The sequence below is a fragment of the Scyliorhinus canicula genome, chromosome 1 (genome assembly GCF_902713615.1).
Source record: "Scyliorhinus canicula chromosome 1, sScyCan1.1, whole genome shotgun sequence".
Lineage (NCBI taxonomy): Eukaryota > Metazoa > Chordata > Chondrichthyes > Carcharhiniformes > Scyliorhinidae > Scyliorhinus > Scyliorhinus canicula.
Window position 1 is genome coordinate 173,863,339 of NC_052146.1, and position 18,295 is coordinate 173,881,633.

Genomic DNA, 18,295 nt, shown 5'->3' on the forward strand with positions numbered 1-18,295 from the left:
TTTGTACACAAAAAAAAAGAGGCCCAAAGGCTCCATCTTTCAGACCGAGAAGTTGCTTTTATCCAATCCCCTTTAAAAAAAAAGCCAACCTGTCACCATTAACCTCACCAGGAAGGAATTTCTATGTTTGGCTTTAGGTAAGCTGGGTGGTGAGGGGAGTGAGATCAGTGTGTACTGGCAGATATTAAGAAAAAGCTGTGCCACTGCTTAATCCAAGACCATGCTTCCTCCGAGAGAAGCTGGAGAAGATACGCCCCAACATGTTAAATACCCAATGTTAATGCAAGGTCCACCAAACTGTTTCTGGGAACTGATTGTTTGAATTGGTGACCTGACGCAAACAGTGTCACAGTTCCAGTTTTAAGACATAACTTCACTGCAAAAAACAGTGTTTATAGATGATCCAAGTATTCAGTTATCAGAGTAAACAAAAACAGACTTCACTACACAAAAGTAATGCCACAGAAATTAGGAATGAACAAAACAAAACTCTACAATTAACAAAATCCATTTGTGTCAAATAGGTACAACTGCAGGGCTTGAAATAATTTTCTGAAATAACCCAATATCGGGACCCACTACTGTTAAAGTATCTAAGAGGGTTGTTGGTTATTTAGTCATTCCTGAAAGCTGCAACCTTCAAGTAAGAAATTTACAATCGGCTGTGAAATGCTATATCAGTATTTTAACTTATTGACTTGCAGTTTATAAAATGTTGGGTATGGGGAATAGTAACTGCTCAAATTAAGGTCTTTCACCAAGCAATAATTAAATAGCATCCAACTATTCAATCCAAGGTGGTAACTGGCACATTTTTAAACTACTCTAGGATGATACCATCCATTTCCCCACAGATTTTATTTTGAAAGAACTAACACTATGTAAATAAGTCACCTTCATTCTTTACCTAAGTCTTGTAAATGTCATGGCGGCACCTTGGACTCAACTATGATTCACTTTAGATATCTTTTATTTTTGATCGTTTACCACACAATTCTAAGGAAATAGGGATACTGTCACTAAATATTATTCCTAATTTTGCTCGATTGGTTTTACTAATTACTGTTGCATAGAATAGTGTTTATGAGTTCTGGAAGTTAAAAAAAAACATTTATTTCAAGCTCTGAGAGATTTATCTTTGCTAGGGAGAAGCAATCTTCCCTTTGTTCCATTTACAAGTCTTTTTTCCCTCCACACATCTCTCTCTAATTAGGACAGAACCTATTACACATTCTAATGTGGAAGGTTCTGCAGCATCGCTGTGGCATAGGTGGGCCTGGCTTGCTTGCTCTCGATTGCATTGCGCAGATACGTGACTCCACCACAGCGCTCCCACACCTCTTCGAACTGCCGTGGTAGGATCTCAGCTCCACGCTTCCGAGTGAGGCCTGTCTCTTCCAGGTTTAGCTCACACATCTCCATGTCATCCTTACCTACAATATAAATCAGGAGAAGTCAAGGAAATCAGCAGGAAGAGGAGAAAACCTTTCTCTCTACTTTAGAGATATCGGCTGCTGGTAAATATTAACAGCACGAGTTTCTCGAGATCTTGAACATAGTTTCAGGTGACAATTAGGCACCACATGCAAAGCCTTTCTACTGGCTAAGTGTCAGCATCTCAATAAAGTAACCAGAGAGAATTACCTTGCATCTAATATTTTGTAGTGACCTTGTATCAGGCCTCCACGTGAGAGAATATCTGGGCAACAGCAATCATAAAGTTCAATTGGCTGTGAGAATTAATGGCACTGAAAAGAAGAGGTTAGTTTGATAACCTGATTGGATGGCGATGATAGGACATAGACATAGAACAGTACAGCACAGAACAGGCCCTTCGGCCCTCGATGTTGTGCCGAGCAATGATCACCCTACTCAAACCCACGTATCTACCCTATACCCGTAACCCAACAACCCCCCCCCCCCCCCTTAACCTTACTTTTTAGGACACTACGGGCAATTTAGCATGGCCAATCCACCTAACCCGCACATCTTTGGACTGTGGGAGGAAACCGGAGCACCCGGAGGAAACCCACGCACACACGGGGAGGACGTGCAGACTCCACACAGACAGTGACCCAGCCGGTAATCGAACCTGGGACCCTGGAGCTGTGAAGCATTTATGCTAACCACCATGCTACCGTGCTGCCCCACGGTACTGATACTGACAGAATACGATCGGAAAGCTTTTAAAGAATAAGATCTTAAATGTGGATGTACTGAAAGTCAAAAGGTACAGTAACTTTCCATTTCAAGTAGCTCCATTTTAAGCAATTTCTTTTTAACATTGATCAGTAAATAATGCCCATCTTTGCACTTAACACTTAGTTTAATTTTAAAGTTAATTTGAGCCAGGTCTGACATTGGGCCACGTGATCCAATTGTATCATTTTGGAGTGGTCTCTGCCACTCTACAACCCTCTCTCTCACCACCAACCCTCTAGTTCACAGTCTCTGCTGCTCCCTGACCCTCCCTCCAATTTGCAGCTTACCTCCTGCAAGTCAAAGCTGCTATTCCAACCTCTTGGCACTCTTCTCCAGGGCCCGCATTCACAATGAGGGTTCAGAAGAGGGAAGCATGAGCAAGAGAGGTGGGGAACAGGAGGTTCAGCAAGAGGAAGAGTCTACAGAAACTGAGGGGGTCAGGGGACCGCAGAAGCTGCAGACTCGATGTTCCCCAGTGATAGGGTGAGTCAGGAAGCAGCAGAAACTGAGAACCAGAGGATTAGCAACTAGAGGGAAGGTCAGGAAGTGACAGAGCTGCAAGACGGAGGGTCGATGAGAAAAGGGTTCACAACGATCAATAGGGTCAGGGAGGTTCAACATTAGGATCAGTGAGGTGCAGGAAAGGCAGCATATTTCTTAGAGATTTTTAAATGTATTTTGTTTTTAAACTCAAGTCATTTACCAATATAGGAATTTAGCAATGTAAAAGAGTTCAACTTATCAGGTATAATGTTTTCATGCTTTCTGATGAGAAAGATCTGCAGAACCTAACTACATCTTTTACATTGGTTTTAATGAGAAAATCTGATTTGGTTAAAGTCATTCCACTTTAGGTTGCACTTTCCAGGAATTATAATTTGAAGTGAGGATTTTACTGTAGTACGGAATGAAAGAAAATAGAGTGCATCTTGTAGTGATACACACTGCTGCCACGGGGTGCTGGCAGTGGATGGATGCTGATCAAGTCAACCCGCGAGTGTTGTTGGACTTGCATTGATCCAGCTAAGTGGAGAGTATTTCATCACAGGCTTTGGGAGTCAGGAGGTGAGTTAACGCATCAGAATACTCAACCCCTGACCTGTACAGGCACAGTATTTGTTGGGCTAGTCCAATTAAGTCAATGGTGATCGCCAAGCTGTTGATACTGGGGGATTCAGTGATGGTAAGGCCATTGAATGTCAAGGAAATATAGTTACTGTTCTCTCTCTTATTGGAGATGGTTACTGCCTGGCACTTTAGTGGCATGACGGTTACTTGCCATTTATCAGTCTAAGTCTGAATGTTGTCGAGATATAGATGCCTGTGGGCACAGATTGTTTCAGTATCTGCAGTTTCAAACTTACAGAACACTGTGCAATCATCAGCAAACATCCCCATTTCTAACTTTATGATGGCAGGAAGGTCATTGGCAAAGCCGCTTAAGATGTTTGGGCTGGGAACACTGTCATAAAGAACTCTTGCAGTGATATACTGAAGCTGAGGCAGTTGGTCTCAATAACCACAACTACCTACCTCTGTGCTAGCTATGACTCCAACCACTGGAGAGTTTCCCCCTTAGTTGCATGGATTTCAGTTTTGCTGGGGCTCCTTAATGCCACAGCCAATCAAATGCTGCATTGATGGCAAGGGTAGACACTCTTGCCTCACTTCTGAAATTCAGCTTTTTTGCCCACGTCTGGACCAGAGCTGTAATGAGGCATGAAGCCAAGTGGCCCTGATAAAACCCAAACTGAGCATCAATGAAAAGGTTATTACTGAGTAATATTGATAGCACTATTCATGACATCTTGCATAATTTTGGCAACAATTAGGATAGACTGATGGGGCAAAAATGGCCAGATTGGATTCGTCCTGCTTTTTGTGGAGATAACAAGGACATAACAAGGATATTGTCAGGGCCCATAGAATTTGCGGTATCCAGTGCCATCAGTGTTTCTTCATAGCACATGGAGTAAATTGAATTAACCGAATACTGGCAACTGTAAAATTAAAATCTTCAAGAGGAGGCCAAATAAAGTCATGTTTCACAAATGAATAATCTTTGACAATGTCACCAAGTTGATGGGCGAAGGAAGCCCAGTCTTCCAAAATGCTTCCACCCGAGGCTCCTCTACAAAACTGAAGCCCCAAGGATTTGTGGTGATATGTTGAAGATTAACGAGTCAAGAATTATATAGGCACAAGTAGTTATAGATGGATGTGGATTTATTTGGGAGTCTAGTAACAGCAAGTACTGGTGTTGGGACCATAGCTTTTTACCATTTTTATTAATGATCTAGATATTGGTGCTGGAGGTGCTGGACACTCAGAACATTTACAGATGGTAAGAACATCTGTGAAAGTGTTAGTTCTGTAGACAATGTTCTACAGCTTCAGGTGGATCTTTACATGTTAGGGGATTGAGCTTCTGACTGAAAAAATGATTTTCATTTGGAAGAGGACAGTGTTGTGTATGAGAACGAGGTGTCTAACATATCGACTCCAGGAAAAGCATTAAAGAAGGTGGAGGAAGAAAGAGAACTGAGCATTTTAATGCAAACATTTCTAAGCATTGATGTTAAATGATGTCTGGAGCACAGATAATGATGCCAATAAAAAGAAAAGCATGAACTGAGAAAGAGGTGCATCTACAGAAGACAATACATACAATTCTGTCGTTAACTCTGTTTCGCTCCACAGATGCTGCCATAACCAGAACAGATGCGGAGTAATTCCAGCAATTTCTGTTTTCATTTCAGGATTCCAGCATCTGCTTTTCGAATCCTATTTTGTCATTGGACAAGACCATGGTCAGGCTTCAGTGGGAATTCTGCGCCTAGTTTTGGCCTCCTCACAAAGTAGATAATATTGAGATTTTAGGAAGGGAAAGAGGAAGCAACTAGACTAGCTTAATGCATCTTAGTTATCAAGATAGACTGAAAGAGCTGGGATGTGACAGCTTAAAGAAGCATAGACCTGGTGATGATCCGATCATGATTTAGATGATGTTGAAGGCACAGACTGTGTTCGAACTGACAGTTCACTCAGGCAGCAAAGGAATGACCCAGATTTTCCCCGCCACTCCAAAGTTGATGTGGGTGTTAAAATCAGATATTTTGCCTCCCCCCAGATATCATCTGATTTTTGGGTGGCGTTAGGAACATAAACAATGAAATCACTATTACAGGGATCATTCTGGAAGGGTCTTTCCTACCCAACATTGTTTGTATGTTTGTAAATATATCTGGGGTATTAGGCATAAGAGTCAGGAACCTGTCAGCTATTATCCCTGTTTAGCTACTCTCAGGTAGTGAGGTGCGGGGTTGTGTGGGGTGGATTGGAAAGGTATTTCAATTGTCCCCAGTGCCCCTCAGCTAGAAGGTGGAAGCTTATAAATGCCCATTTCTGACTGCTTTCCTGTTTGGAAAATTAAACACATGTCAAATTGTGAATGGGGAGATCAAATCGGGATCAGGCTTGGCCCTGATGCCCCAAAGGCGTTAAGTGGCTCAATGCCCCCTCCATCCCAGTCTCACACATTCAGAATGCCCATTTTATGATACCAGAAGGCACATGTATCTGAAACTGAACATAATCCAGGACCTTGAACAAGAACTTGCATTTATGTTGCAACTTTAATGTAGTAAAGTATCCCAAGATGCTTTACAGAAGGGTAATCTCAAAAAATGGCAATGAGCCAAGGAACAAGCTATCAGGACATGTGGATAAAAGCTTGGATGAAGAGATAGGTTTTGAGGAACATTTTCAAAGTGGAGAAAAGGAAGCAAATGGGGGAGGGGAAGATGGGGTAAAATCTAAGGGTGAAGGAAGTGGAAAAACAGCCTATCAGGCTGTTATATAACATCAACATCTGGTCCTTTTTAACATTTTCTTTGTTCGCCCATTTGCCCTTGAATTGAGTGGCTTTCTCAGCCATTTCAGAGGGCATTTCAGAGGGCATTTAAGAGTCAACCACATTGCTGTACATCTGGAGTCCAGTCCAGACCAGACAAGGGCAGCAGATATCCTTCCCTAAACCAGATGGGCTTTTAATACAATTGGTAATAGTTTCATGGACATCATTACAGTTTTTTATTAAATTCACATTTCAACATCTGCCGTGGTGGGATTCGAACCCGGGTCCCCAGAGTATTGCCCTGATCTCTGGAATACTAGTACAGTAAAAATATTACCACGCCATAATCATAACACTCTCGCACAAATTTCAAAGGCGGTCACGACAAAAGGTATTACAGGAGGGGCACCTACCAGCAACCAGCAGTATGGGGGCTTTGTCTGGGTGTAGTTCCATTTGACGTGCAATCCACGGTCCATCAAAATGGGCATACCACCAGCCTTTTTTCTTGTTCTGGGGATCCTTGTACTGGTCAGCTGGGCGAATAAATGGGATGCGGAAATAACGTTGTGCTCGATTCTGAGCAATCTCCTGCTGTCTTGCTTGTAATTGGGGGGGATTCTGCTGAGCTATTGCAAATCAATAAAAAAATATTAATGAACATATGGATTGGGCTTGAGTTTCCCAATTAAACTGGCAGCTGTAACCAAGTGACCAAAATCTTCCAATAATGTAGTCTTCAGACTTCTCAGCCCTGTCAAACAATACCAATGGGATGGTTTCCAAAAGCTATGTTGAACAACATATGTTTTACAGCAATGGCGTAGAGAAATGGTCCCAACTCACTCTATAGGAGCTATAATCAGAAAAAGAGTGGACCAAAAGTTGGTTAGAAAACTGATCATTTTCTATATGAAAAGTTAACACAAGAAAAAGGATGGCATTTTCCTAGGCTTTTCATGATTTTAGGATGCCGCTAAAGTCAAGTTTTCCAGTCAATTAGGCTTTTTCAAAGTGTAGTCACTACTATGGTACACCTGACAAACACCAATGTGACAATAACCAGATTTTCTTTCTCTTTTAAAGTGACATTTATTGAGCGGTAAATGTAGGCCAGGGCAGTGGGGAGAACTTCCCCGTTACAGATCCAATGTAGGAACACTGAGGGGATGTAGGGAAGCAAGCAGAGTGGGAAGTCCAAAAACAAGGACAGTAACAAGTCTGGAAGATATACAAACCAGGTGATCAAAAGACCACATGTGCAAACATAACAGGCGTACTGATAAATCCAGATCTCTCACCTCTATCTTGGTTAGTTCTGTTACTCTTGTTCTTACCATAGTCAGTGACTGATTTTGGAGCCCGTTGGTCTGCTTCAGCATTGCGCTTTTTGTTCCTGGATTTCCAGGCATGGTAAACCTTCAGTCGCCGATGGAACTCCTCCCTGCAGGCTGCCAACAGTTCAATATCTGCAGTAACACAACACAATTGAGCACAGTCAGATTCTTCAAAGAAGGGCTCACGATATAATCCTTCTTTCATCATTGAAACTCGATCAGGAAGATTTTCCTTGTTGGTCATTTCTAGAAAGTGTAATAATTAAAGTAATCTTTTCCCAAAAGTGAGGAGACTCCTGGTTCGCGCCTCGCCTAATTACATAGAAACATTAATAAAATGTCAGATTACCACTCATCCTGTCTTGAAGGAATATCTCAGCTGAAATCCACCGTATGCTTACTGATAATCATATTCATACACTTTCCACAGAGTGCATCAGGTGCATTTTTCTGTTCTCTCATGGGATGCAAGCATCGCTGGCAAGGCCAGCATTTGTTGCCCATTTCCAATTGCCCGTGAACTGTGGCCTGCATGGCCATTGCAGAGGACAGTTAAGAGTCAAACGCACTGCTGTGGATCTGGAGTCATTTGAAGGCCAGACCAGGCAGATTCCCACTCTGAACCAGGTGGGCTTTTACAACAATTGATGACAGCTGCCATGGTTACCATTATGGAGATATATCCCAGATTTATTCAGCCACTGTAGTGGGATCTGAAACCATGCCTACATGAGCATTAGCCCGGGCCTCTATATTACTAGTCAAGTGACATTACCATTGAGCCACCATCCTCCCTATTTATGTTCACAAAATTTACAGTACAGACGGAGGCCATTCAGCCTGCACCAGCCCTTGGAAAGAGCTACCCACTTAAGCCCAGGCATCCATCCTATCTCCGCAACCCAGTAGCCCGACCTAACTAAGGGGCAATTTTAGCATGAGCAATCACCTAACCTGTACATCTTTGGACCGTGGGAGGAAACCCACGCAGACACGGGGAGGAAGTGTAAACTCCACACAGTCACCCGATGCCGGAATTGAACCCGAGACCCTGAAGCTGTGAGGCAGCAGTGATAACCACTGTGCCACCTTGCGGCCACTCTATATACCAGAGAGCTGATGCTAATTATAACAGCCTTAAAGTAGAAAAACATTCAAGATATTTCCTAGCAATGTAATGAGACAAAAACATATCCAGACAAAAACAAGGGATGCATAAAAATTTGATCAAAGAAATTGGTCTAAAAGGAGGAAAGGGAGATGGAGAGGTGGAGCAGTTAGGGATGAAATTCCAGCACATAAGACCTAAAGAGCTAAAGGCACAACTGCTAATAATGGGGGTGAAACGAGTTATGTGGGATGCACAAGTGGTCAGATGTGCAGAGTTTGAAGGTGGGCCACTTACAGAGATGGACAATGAAGAGAATGAAATACATTAAGGATTTTAACACAAAAGCTGGAAATATTCATCAGGCCCGGCAGCATGTGGAGAGAGATGATGCCAGACCGGATTAATATTTCCAGTTCTTTTGGTCAAGAATTCTAAATTTGAGACATTGGGGAACTGGGAAACCCCACAGGCCAGTGAGAGGGGGGTGGGTGAGTGGGGCTTGGTGCGATATACACAGAAGGTTGGGAATAAGATACTGGCTTGAAGAACACAGGAATAGTTGAGTTAAGAGAATAAAACACAGGTGAGGGCTTCAGCCTAAGATAAAATGCAGTAGTGGTTGGAGTGAGTGATGTTACGGAGGTGGAAGCATGTGGTTCATATAATGGAGAGGGAGGCGCAGATGTTGAGATTGCGAACAATCTGGTTTAGCCTGAGAAAACAGTGTAGCGGAGAATGGAATCAGCAGCGACAGTGCCGAGAGAGGAGCCTGGCCAAAAATGATGGCCTCAGTTCTCTACAATGTTTTAACCCAAGGAAATTGAATTTGCATGCTGGAAAAGCAATCTGATAGTACAAAAGCAGTGGAGGTGGTAAAGAAAGTGGGTGGAACAGGCTGTCAATGAAATTAATCCCATATCCATAAAAGTTGCCACAAAGGGGCAATGTAAATGGGGAAGAGGAATGAGGGTCAAAAGACATCCTTGGAGGACCTGAAGACAATGGGGAAGGTATGGCTATGATATGGATAGTTGACAGTGAAACCAAACATAGGCTAGTCCCACCTAGCCAGAAAATGGAGGTCAGTAGTGGCTGACCTAGGCAGAAAGGATGAAAATAAGGATGGAAAATTATCCCCCTCAGTCGCAGTCACAGGTGCCATTCATGATGTTTATTAGGACCACATAAATCCTGTCGCAATGATCAAAACATGATTGGTGAAGTTGAAACAAAATTCTGGAAAAGGTGGACAAGAGGCATTTTACAGGAATTTGCTAGGAAAAGGAGATTGGAGGTAGGGTCAGTAGTTTCCAAGGACATAGAGGTAGAGGATTTTTGAGGAGATGGGTTGATGACAATGGTTTTGAAAGCAAGCAAGAGTACCAGAAAGAGGGTTGGGAGGTCAGCATTTTAGTAGAATACATTTAAGCGAATGGATGGTGTGTCTCATGGACAAAATGAGCTTTGTGAGGACTTGAATGTAAATATAGGAAAAATTGGAGAAAGACACAAGTTTGGATCTAGAGTGGAGGAAACCATTTGGGATTGATAAAGAAACCAATGAGCTCATCATATTTGGTGTTGGAGGTTTAGATTGGTTGGGAGAGGGAAAATGGGGCCCAGGGGAAAGAAGTTTAAAGAGGCGATTGGCAGTAGTGAAAACAAAGCCAACGTTACCTTTGCTCAACTTTACAAATTGAGCAGTGTGCCAATTTTGCAGAAGACAATATGGTGTGTCGGATATCCTCAAGGTTTCACCCCTTGTACATGAAGAAGATACAATAGGGGAACATGCCAGGAGTCCGCCAGGGCAAAACATGGGTACAATTATACCGATTAAGCAGATTGACTGCGATATCCACATTGTGGCAAATGGAGGGAATGTAGAAAGAGCAAGTGTACAAAATTTAAAAGAAGAGTTCTTTATTTTGCAGGCATGGAAACAGAAGAACACAAATGAAGAGGGCATTCAGCAGAGCGTATATTCCACCATACTGTGTCAACTCAACATTATTACAATTACGCAGCGCTTCCTTGAGGCTTTTTCCTGCCTGGTTGATGCTCTGTAACAATAGAGTTGAAAAAATGAATCTTTTTATTAAGAGCGTCCACTTCACTGAGGAGGCTTCAAGCCAATCTACATCCAACAACCAGCTCTGTATATACTGTTCACATTTTGACAGCTCTGGCAAATTCCACCACAGCAACCGAGACAATTGATAGCATAGTAAAGCAGAAAATAACATTCTAAATAAAACAACTGACAATAAAGTTAATTCATCTTATTTCCCGATGTTAATGGATCCTGCCCTACATTTCCTAATTCCCAATCTATTTTATCTTCACTAATAATGCCTTCACTGGTGGACCAAACAAAATACCAATATTGTGTGGGGTTGAGATGGCGAACTGTAATCGTTGGAATTAGAGTTGAAATGGAAGCGGATTTGGTGAAGACAAACACTCCGTAATTGCAGAAGAGAGAAGGCAAAGGAAAGATAGGTGAAAATTGAAGTCACTGAGGGTTACTGCCCAATGTTGCGAACTGCCATTTTTCACTTGTGAATCTGAGAGCATTTCTTTGTGGACAGTAATGAAATCTGCAGTTCGCCACAGGAGCATTCTGTCTGCAGCCAGACAGCAATCGTTCACACTGTTTGACTTTTCTTTAGATAAACTCTCCCTCTCTCCAAGACTATCTCACCTTTTAAAGTTGGTAATCAGTGCACTCCAGATTTGCTGGCTTCTGCACATGATCATTGCGTTGGCCCTCCAACAGATCGGCCCGTTCCATCACACCATTCAACCATTATCTTCTTTTGCCTAACTTTTGATCATTGACCATTAATGGTTTCAGACTGAAACACGAACTGTGACTCCTGAAGAACGATATTATTGTACAATTTAGTTGCAATCTAGGGCAGCGTGGTAGCAGAGTGGTTAGCACTGTTGCTTCACCGCACCAGGGACCCGGGTTCGATTCCCGGCTTAGGTCACTGTCTGTGCGGAGTCTGCACGTTCTCCCAGTGTCTGTGAGGGTTTTGTCCGGGTGCTGCAGTTCCCTCCCACAAGTCCCGAAAGGTGCGCTCGTTCGGTGAATTGAACAGTTTGAATTCTCTCCCAGTATACCCAGACAAGCGCCGGAACATGGCAACAAGTGGCTTTTCACAGTAACTTCATTGAAGTGTTAATGTAAGCCGACTTGTGACACTAATAAAGATTATGTCTCAACCAACCTAAGATCAAGCCATGTTCCAGTTACTATGTGACTAAAAGACAACCATTTCAATATTAAATAAACAGAAATATATAATTCTATCTCGAGGCGGAAACTATTCTTCCAAATGAAAAGACTTGAATGGATTTTGAATAGACTTGTGGCATGAATTGAAGCCAGTAGGATAACTTTATCAGACTGAGTGGCTTCTTACCACAGGAGGTGTTGATGACGTCTCGCAGTTCAGCATATTTCCATTTGCCGAGATCAAATTTCTTTGCGCCAGCAGCAGCCTTGGTAGCCTGGACTTCAGGGCTTCTGTTGGAAAGAGGAAGGGCAGTGAGACAACTTGGCATTGGAACCAATCTAGCACCACCTATTGGCACATAATCCACAGACAATGGGAGAAGACATTAAAACTTAATTTCAAAGGGAGTGGAATATTTATTTGTTCATGTGGCATGGTAAGATGTCATGTGTTCAGAATTAATTGTAACTGAACCTCCAGAATTGTCTCCAACATTAGAGCTGACAACCTTACTCTCTATTTCCTATGTTTAATAAATCATTAACACCATGTATAAAAAGAATGGGTAACTAATTTGTTCATGATACAGCAGATGTAAAATATAGTAATATAGATCTCCATCATCCACAATTACAACATTAGCACCTCAAGGCATTTGGAATCATGGCCGCCGACAAGGTAACTCAATCCTCCCCGACCTCCCTTCCTGATTGCTTTGTTTGGTATCCCTTGTTTGAACCGAGTAATTATGCCTTTTTAAAATTTCCACAGTGGCTTTAATGATCTGACATACAACAATATACTGAAGCCAGTCTATCAAAGGTTACCAGTGCGGGAGACCAATGCATTATGCAGAAAACCATTTGATCGATTTGAACTTCATTTTTGTAAAGTACAAAAACCAGTGAGAGAATATCGGCATTTCCATTGATCTGTTTGTACTCTCTGCCAGATATTGGTGAAATTGTGTCTCCTCCAACAAACCACAACCACACTGCAATCCTTCTCAATGAATCCACCATAAGACACAGTAATGGATATATGAAAGGGACCAAAGGTGATCGGAGCCCACTTAAAAAGAGGAATGATAAAAAGAATCTTTGCTGCATAGTCTCACATTTGTAATGGAGATATAATTTGGTCTCTTCATTGGCGAGAAAGGCCTGGGTGTACCTTTCACGTTTTAGAACCGTTTCAAAAGCAGTTCCTAAAACAGTAAGCTGTGCTGCGATTGTCCACACAGCAAGATTTCATGAATGCCCATGAGATGAATGGTCAGTTATTCTTTGGTGCTGCCGGATAAGACATGAATGTTGGAGAGGACAACTCCCCACTCCCTCCCACAGCTCTCTTTTCAAAGGCTCTAGGATTCATAACAGTCGGCAGAAACAGGGTGGCAGGCTCTGGTTCAATGTCAGATCAATTCAGTGACATTTACTTGCAGTAAATAGGATTTCTCCATTTTAATGCAAAGCTTTGTTCTACTTTTCAGGACAGTGAACACAAATAAAAGGCAACTAGAGATCTTTTATCAAATTCCAAAATGAATTTAACTAGGAACCCTGACGGTAAAGAGATTTGTTGCAACACAAATTATCCCATTCTAACCTTATTCTGTTTAAATTCAAGGGATTTACTTAAATTAGCTCCTCGGTTCACAACTTTTAGAGTTAAGGTTCAGACCGTCTGAGCAATCTACGGCAATCAAGTGCATTCCCTGGACCATGTCGACAGCTCTGCAGTAACTCACTTGACAGATTCACATGATCCATTGCATTATCTTGGTGTTGTTCATTCTCAACAAGATAGCTGGCATACTTCTGAGCCCCATTTTCAAAAGTTCCCATTGTGCAACATTTGCTCAGACTACGCTGAGAGCAGATTTGGCAATAGTGGAATACCTGCACATGTGCAAGGTTCTCCTAGCCTTATTGTTAGGATGCCAGGTGAACTTTGAAAGCTGCCTGCCTTTCCTCAATCTAACCTGGAAGCAACAGATAGGAGGCAAGCATATATTTTCCACAGATAGCCAATACTCTGTATACCCAGGAAAAATGGAAAGTGAAAGGCCTTCCCATTCTACTAAGTAAAATGAGTGAAGAATCAATCCAATGTTCCTTAAACCCAGAAATACATATTAACCTTTTCCAAGCACACTTCCTGCTAGTTGAGCTTCTAACATTCAATAAACACACAAAAAGCAAAGTGTGCTGAGTGTCTGAGGGGGGCAGCTCCAACTTTCACTTTACCATTAAATGGAATTCTTTGTTAGGAAACTAAATCTTTAGGGTGGCACAGCGGTTAGCACTGCTGCCTATGGCACTGAGTATCCGGGTCCGGGTCACTGTCTGTGCGGAGGTTGCACACATTCTCCCCGTGTCTGCGTGGGTTTCACCCCCACAATCCAAAGAATGTGCAATAATTGGGTATTGTAAATTTATATTTAAAAAAAAAAGGAAACTAAATCTTTGATTGAGATTTTCCAATTAATAAAAAACTAAATGCTCTGCCTGAGGTGGTGGTGGAAAGGGTACTGGATATATACTTGAAATTGAAATATAATTCCTGTGGAAAAGGAGGAGGGAGTGGGGTTAATTATATAGATCTTTCAAAGAGCTGTCATGTGCACAATAGACATGTATTGTAAGGTTCTATGAAATCACTGGATCAAACAGCAGCGACTCATGACTCATTCCAGCTCAGTACCTGAAGATGCGACAAGCTCAAAAGAGGTCAGCAGTAACAATGAGATCGGAATCAGTAGTGCTTGTATCCATTACAAAGGTATAAGAGTAGTTAGTTGCACAATTTTAAAATTATACCGATAAAGACAAATTCTTTAATGGGATAACATCTTGCTTGTCTGTTATGGGAGAGGTGCTTTCAGAACCCCAAAATGTATCATGGAGTTCAACCAATCCCCACCTTTAATGGATTGTTGCTTTTGAAGCACACGACTTGTTCCCCAGGTGTAGTATTACAATTATGGACACGTGGTTTTAAAAACAAAACAATGTCTATTCCATAAACTCAAATTAACCTTTTAAATAAACATTGGATCTTGTAACACCCCTTACTTCAAAGATAACCCCGAAAATAATACAACACTACCCAATCCTGAAAACTGCTCCTTTACACACCCAAAAGACTTAACAAATCCTTCAAACAGAAGCACAATTAGATTTATATTCAATACTGAGACCTTTTTACAATTCCGATTTCACCAAAGGATTAAGAGATAGTCCTTCATGGCAGAGATCACCAGCAATGCAGCTCACAGCCTTTCTTCAAAATGAAACTAAAACTCCCAAAAGCAGAAGTGAGCTCAGCACCCCCCCCCCCCCCCCCCCGGTGACATCACTTCAGTAATATGATCAGTTTTATTTCTTAAAGGTACATTTCTTAAACATCCAATTATTAAAGGCACTCTCAGATGACATGTCTGTGGGAACTACAAACTGTGATTCTGTTGTCATAAACTTCAAACTGATCATTCTGTCTCTGAGTAAACTAATAATTCAACTGTTTCTCCAGATTGATGTGCCAGGCATGGGTCAGGGACTCAAACTCTTAACCAAGTAATCAACGGTGGGCACAATATTAGTTGGAAACTTAGTTTTATCATTTTCAAAAAATGTCTGGTGATTTGCAAAATATTGGGGCAAAACAAAATCTTTAAAAGTTAGCCTGGCGTCCATTACTGCCCCTTTAGCCCAACACTCAAGTGTTTCAGTGGTGCATCACTGTATCCTTTATAAGTAACAATGGACAACAGTATAAAGCTGTAAAACTAAGCAAATGATCAATAAATGTTGCATTTGCACTTTTCGCAAAAAGTCCCAGCTCAGGAAGAGGTGCAACTCAATTACATATAGTTGGTTAATTAAAATTTAAAAAGCACAAACCTACAAAAAGTGATTCGTAAATTTGTTGTTGATGTTTCAATACATATTTTAGGTAAGCTGTTGATATTTCAATGTACATTTTAAGCAGTAACGTGTTACCTACCTAGCCAGATAATCTGACATTTCTTTGGCCATTTCTTCCCTGTAACATAACAAATGTGCGCATAAGTAGCTGGAATGATTATTGTGCATCAATACATTTACGGCAAGTAGTACACAAGGTTTGTCGTTAACAGTAGGCAGGAAGTGAAAAGTGCATTTAGCTCAATGATAACATTTAGCAATACAGAAGATTAAAAAGGGATGATTCAGAGATGGCTCAGAGAAGTCCTGTGTACACATGCTGTGAAGCAAAAAAATAGGAAACCCAGTATGTTTGCGGAAACGATGATATTTGAAAGCAGCAAGAAAGCTGGCAGCAGAGTTCTCAGTATTTTCGCAGCATTTCAACAAGGTGCAGCAGTGGTACAACAAATTACATATATCTTCTGAAGAGCAACAGTTTGCTATGCAACTGACACACAAGTGCCCTTCAATGCTCAGACAATTGTCAGCTTTTACATCTTGTGGACTGTCCTTGAATGCTAAAACCTAGCTATAAATTTGGAAGGAATGCAAAAAGGTAATGTGTCATGGGGAACAAAAGTTAATCTGAACGAGAATCTAACAAGCATGTTTCAATGAATCAAATCAGTGCCATTCTATCTACCACCGCAACAGCCCTTTATATAAAGGGATATCCCGAGTCTTAAAAAAAGCCAATTTTTTAAAAAGAGGCTGAATTTCTTGAGAGTTGTATTTTTATAATGAATGCTGATAATATGAAATTCCATTGAATCCAGAGCCTCAGAGCGATACACTAAGTATACCAATTAGCAGCAACCTTTCTTGGTTTAGGTGCGCGTGAATACGTTTTGGACGCAAACAATTTGGTATTTACAATCTGGATTCCAATTGGCTGGAAAACATCATTCAGAGCAATTTTTAGTTAATGAAAGCCCCCAAAAAAAGAGAGGAAACATGGTGATATGTTAAAAGGAAACTTTTGGGACGAGAAATAAGTTTAGTTAACATCGAATACATTAAATAGAAAGAAAGAAAATTCAAGGTTAAGAAATTCATGAATACAAAAGAACAGGACGCAGAATAAGGGCAGTGGCGAGGTTAAAACTTTAGACAATTTCATTTATAGTATTTATTTAGCAATTTTACAACTAGTATTCGAGTTATGAAGCTACCCTTGGCATGTGAAAAGTTTTAACATTGTTGCAAATATGAGGTTTTAGAATATTTTTAGGTTTTGGGACTGTGTTTTAATTGAGGGAAAAATGAAAAAGGTTATGCGACGTCTGTTGAAGTCTGCCTGACAACATGTATGGGTGACGGAGCTGTTAAAGATTAAAGGAAGGCCCAGTTTGTTTTGTTGGGAAAGATGTGCAAGGTGTTTATACTTGGAGACAATGGCAGTGGCAACTATGTTTACAATGGTTAGATTGGTAGCTTCTGGAGTCCCAGGAAGATGTTGAGAATGTCGGGTTGCAATTTTTTATGCTTTAACATGTCCACTTACTTCCAAGGTAGAATAGAATTGGGGTTCTCAAGGATAACTAATCAGCGTTTTGACCTGGATACAAGATCAAAGCAACTCAGTGCCATGAAGATGGCTTTCAGTGGGGGAGAATCCTTAGGAAACCATTGAGAGATCAGATTACCATTTTTCCTAAAGATATTCATGAAACTCACAGGCAAGTTAGCCTGCCAGGATCCAAGAGAGAGGGAGCAGCTAGAGGTCAAGCGTTTCTATGGTTCACCATGCGGGGATGGAGGAGGGAGTTTACTCACACTCAGATTGGAAAGGCCAAATTCGCGAGGAGTTAAAACAACACTGGAAGATTTGTCTAACTTGTGCTAGAGGAGGAATCTCCAGGGGAAAGAACTTCAGAGAAAGGCAGTTCTAAGATTAAAAGTTCCTAGGGTGAGAAAGGATAAAAGCAGAAATAGACTCAGAAGTTAAGAATCACCAGGAGAACTGAACTAAAAGACAGTGGAAAACATAGCTTTGAAATGTCTTGTTGGTTGTGCTAAAAGTAAAATGGGGAGAGTTCTGTTCTGTATAAATTGTTTACATAGTGTTTAGTCAATAGGGTGTTTAGTCTTTTGTATAAGTTTTAAAACATGCAATCTTGTCATGTTATCTTTTCAGATAGTAACTGAACAAGATTGTTATTTCCTGAGAATCTACCACAGTGCAAGGATTAATAAAGGAGACTGTGCTTGGAAAACAGACTCATTCATAATTTGGCATTAAAAAATGGCATGCAAGTATCCCTGCGAGTTGAGTAATTCTGCTACAAAATTATTTTGCCCAGAGTGCATGTTTTATGACGTTCACAGGCAACAATATTTAAATATGGATTGCTCACCATTAAATAGAAGAGTTGGTAGTTATACACACCCCTCTTTTCTGTGGGCTAGGGTAATATTGATAATTATAAATGTTCTCACTGTTGATCAATGCCATGTGTTACAAGTATTGAGCCCATACTTCATTTAATGAGGAAATTATTGATTAATTGTCCTATGTACTGATCTTTTATAATCATGACGAGTTAACCTCCTGTGCTGTCTCATGTGGCAAG

The 18,295-nt window shown here is 41.1% G+C and overlaps 1 protein-coding gene across 1 annotated transcript in view; it reads right to left on the reverse strand.

Annotated features, from left to right (window-relative positions):
• Positions 1-1,188: 1,188 nt before the first annotated feature.
• Positions 1,189-18,295, reverse strand: part of myo6a (myosin VIa) — a 257,553-nt gene continuing 240,446 nt past the window's right edge. Inside the window, 5 exon segments of the mRNA XM_038802906.1 lie at positions 1,189-1,433; positions 6,472-6,687; positions 7,396-7,527; positions 11,938-12,041; positions 15,760-15,798. Of these exon segments, the coding sequence (XP_038658834.1) occupies positions 1,234-1,433; positions 6,472-6,687; positions 7,396-7,527; positions 11,938-12,041; positions 15,760-15,798 (691 nt within the window). The 3' untranslated portion in view covers positions 1,189-1,233.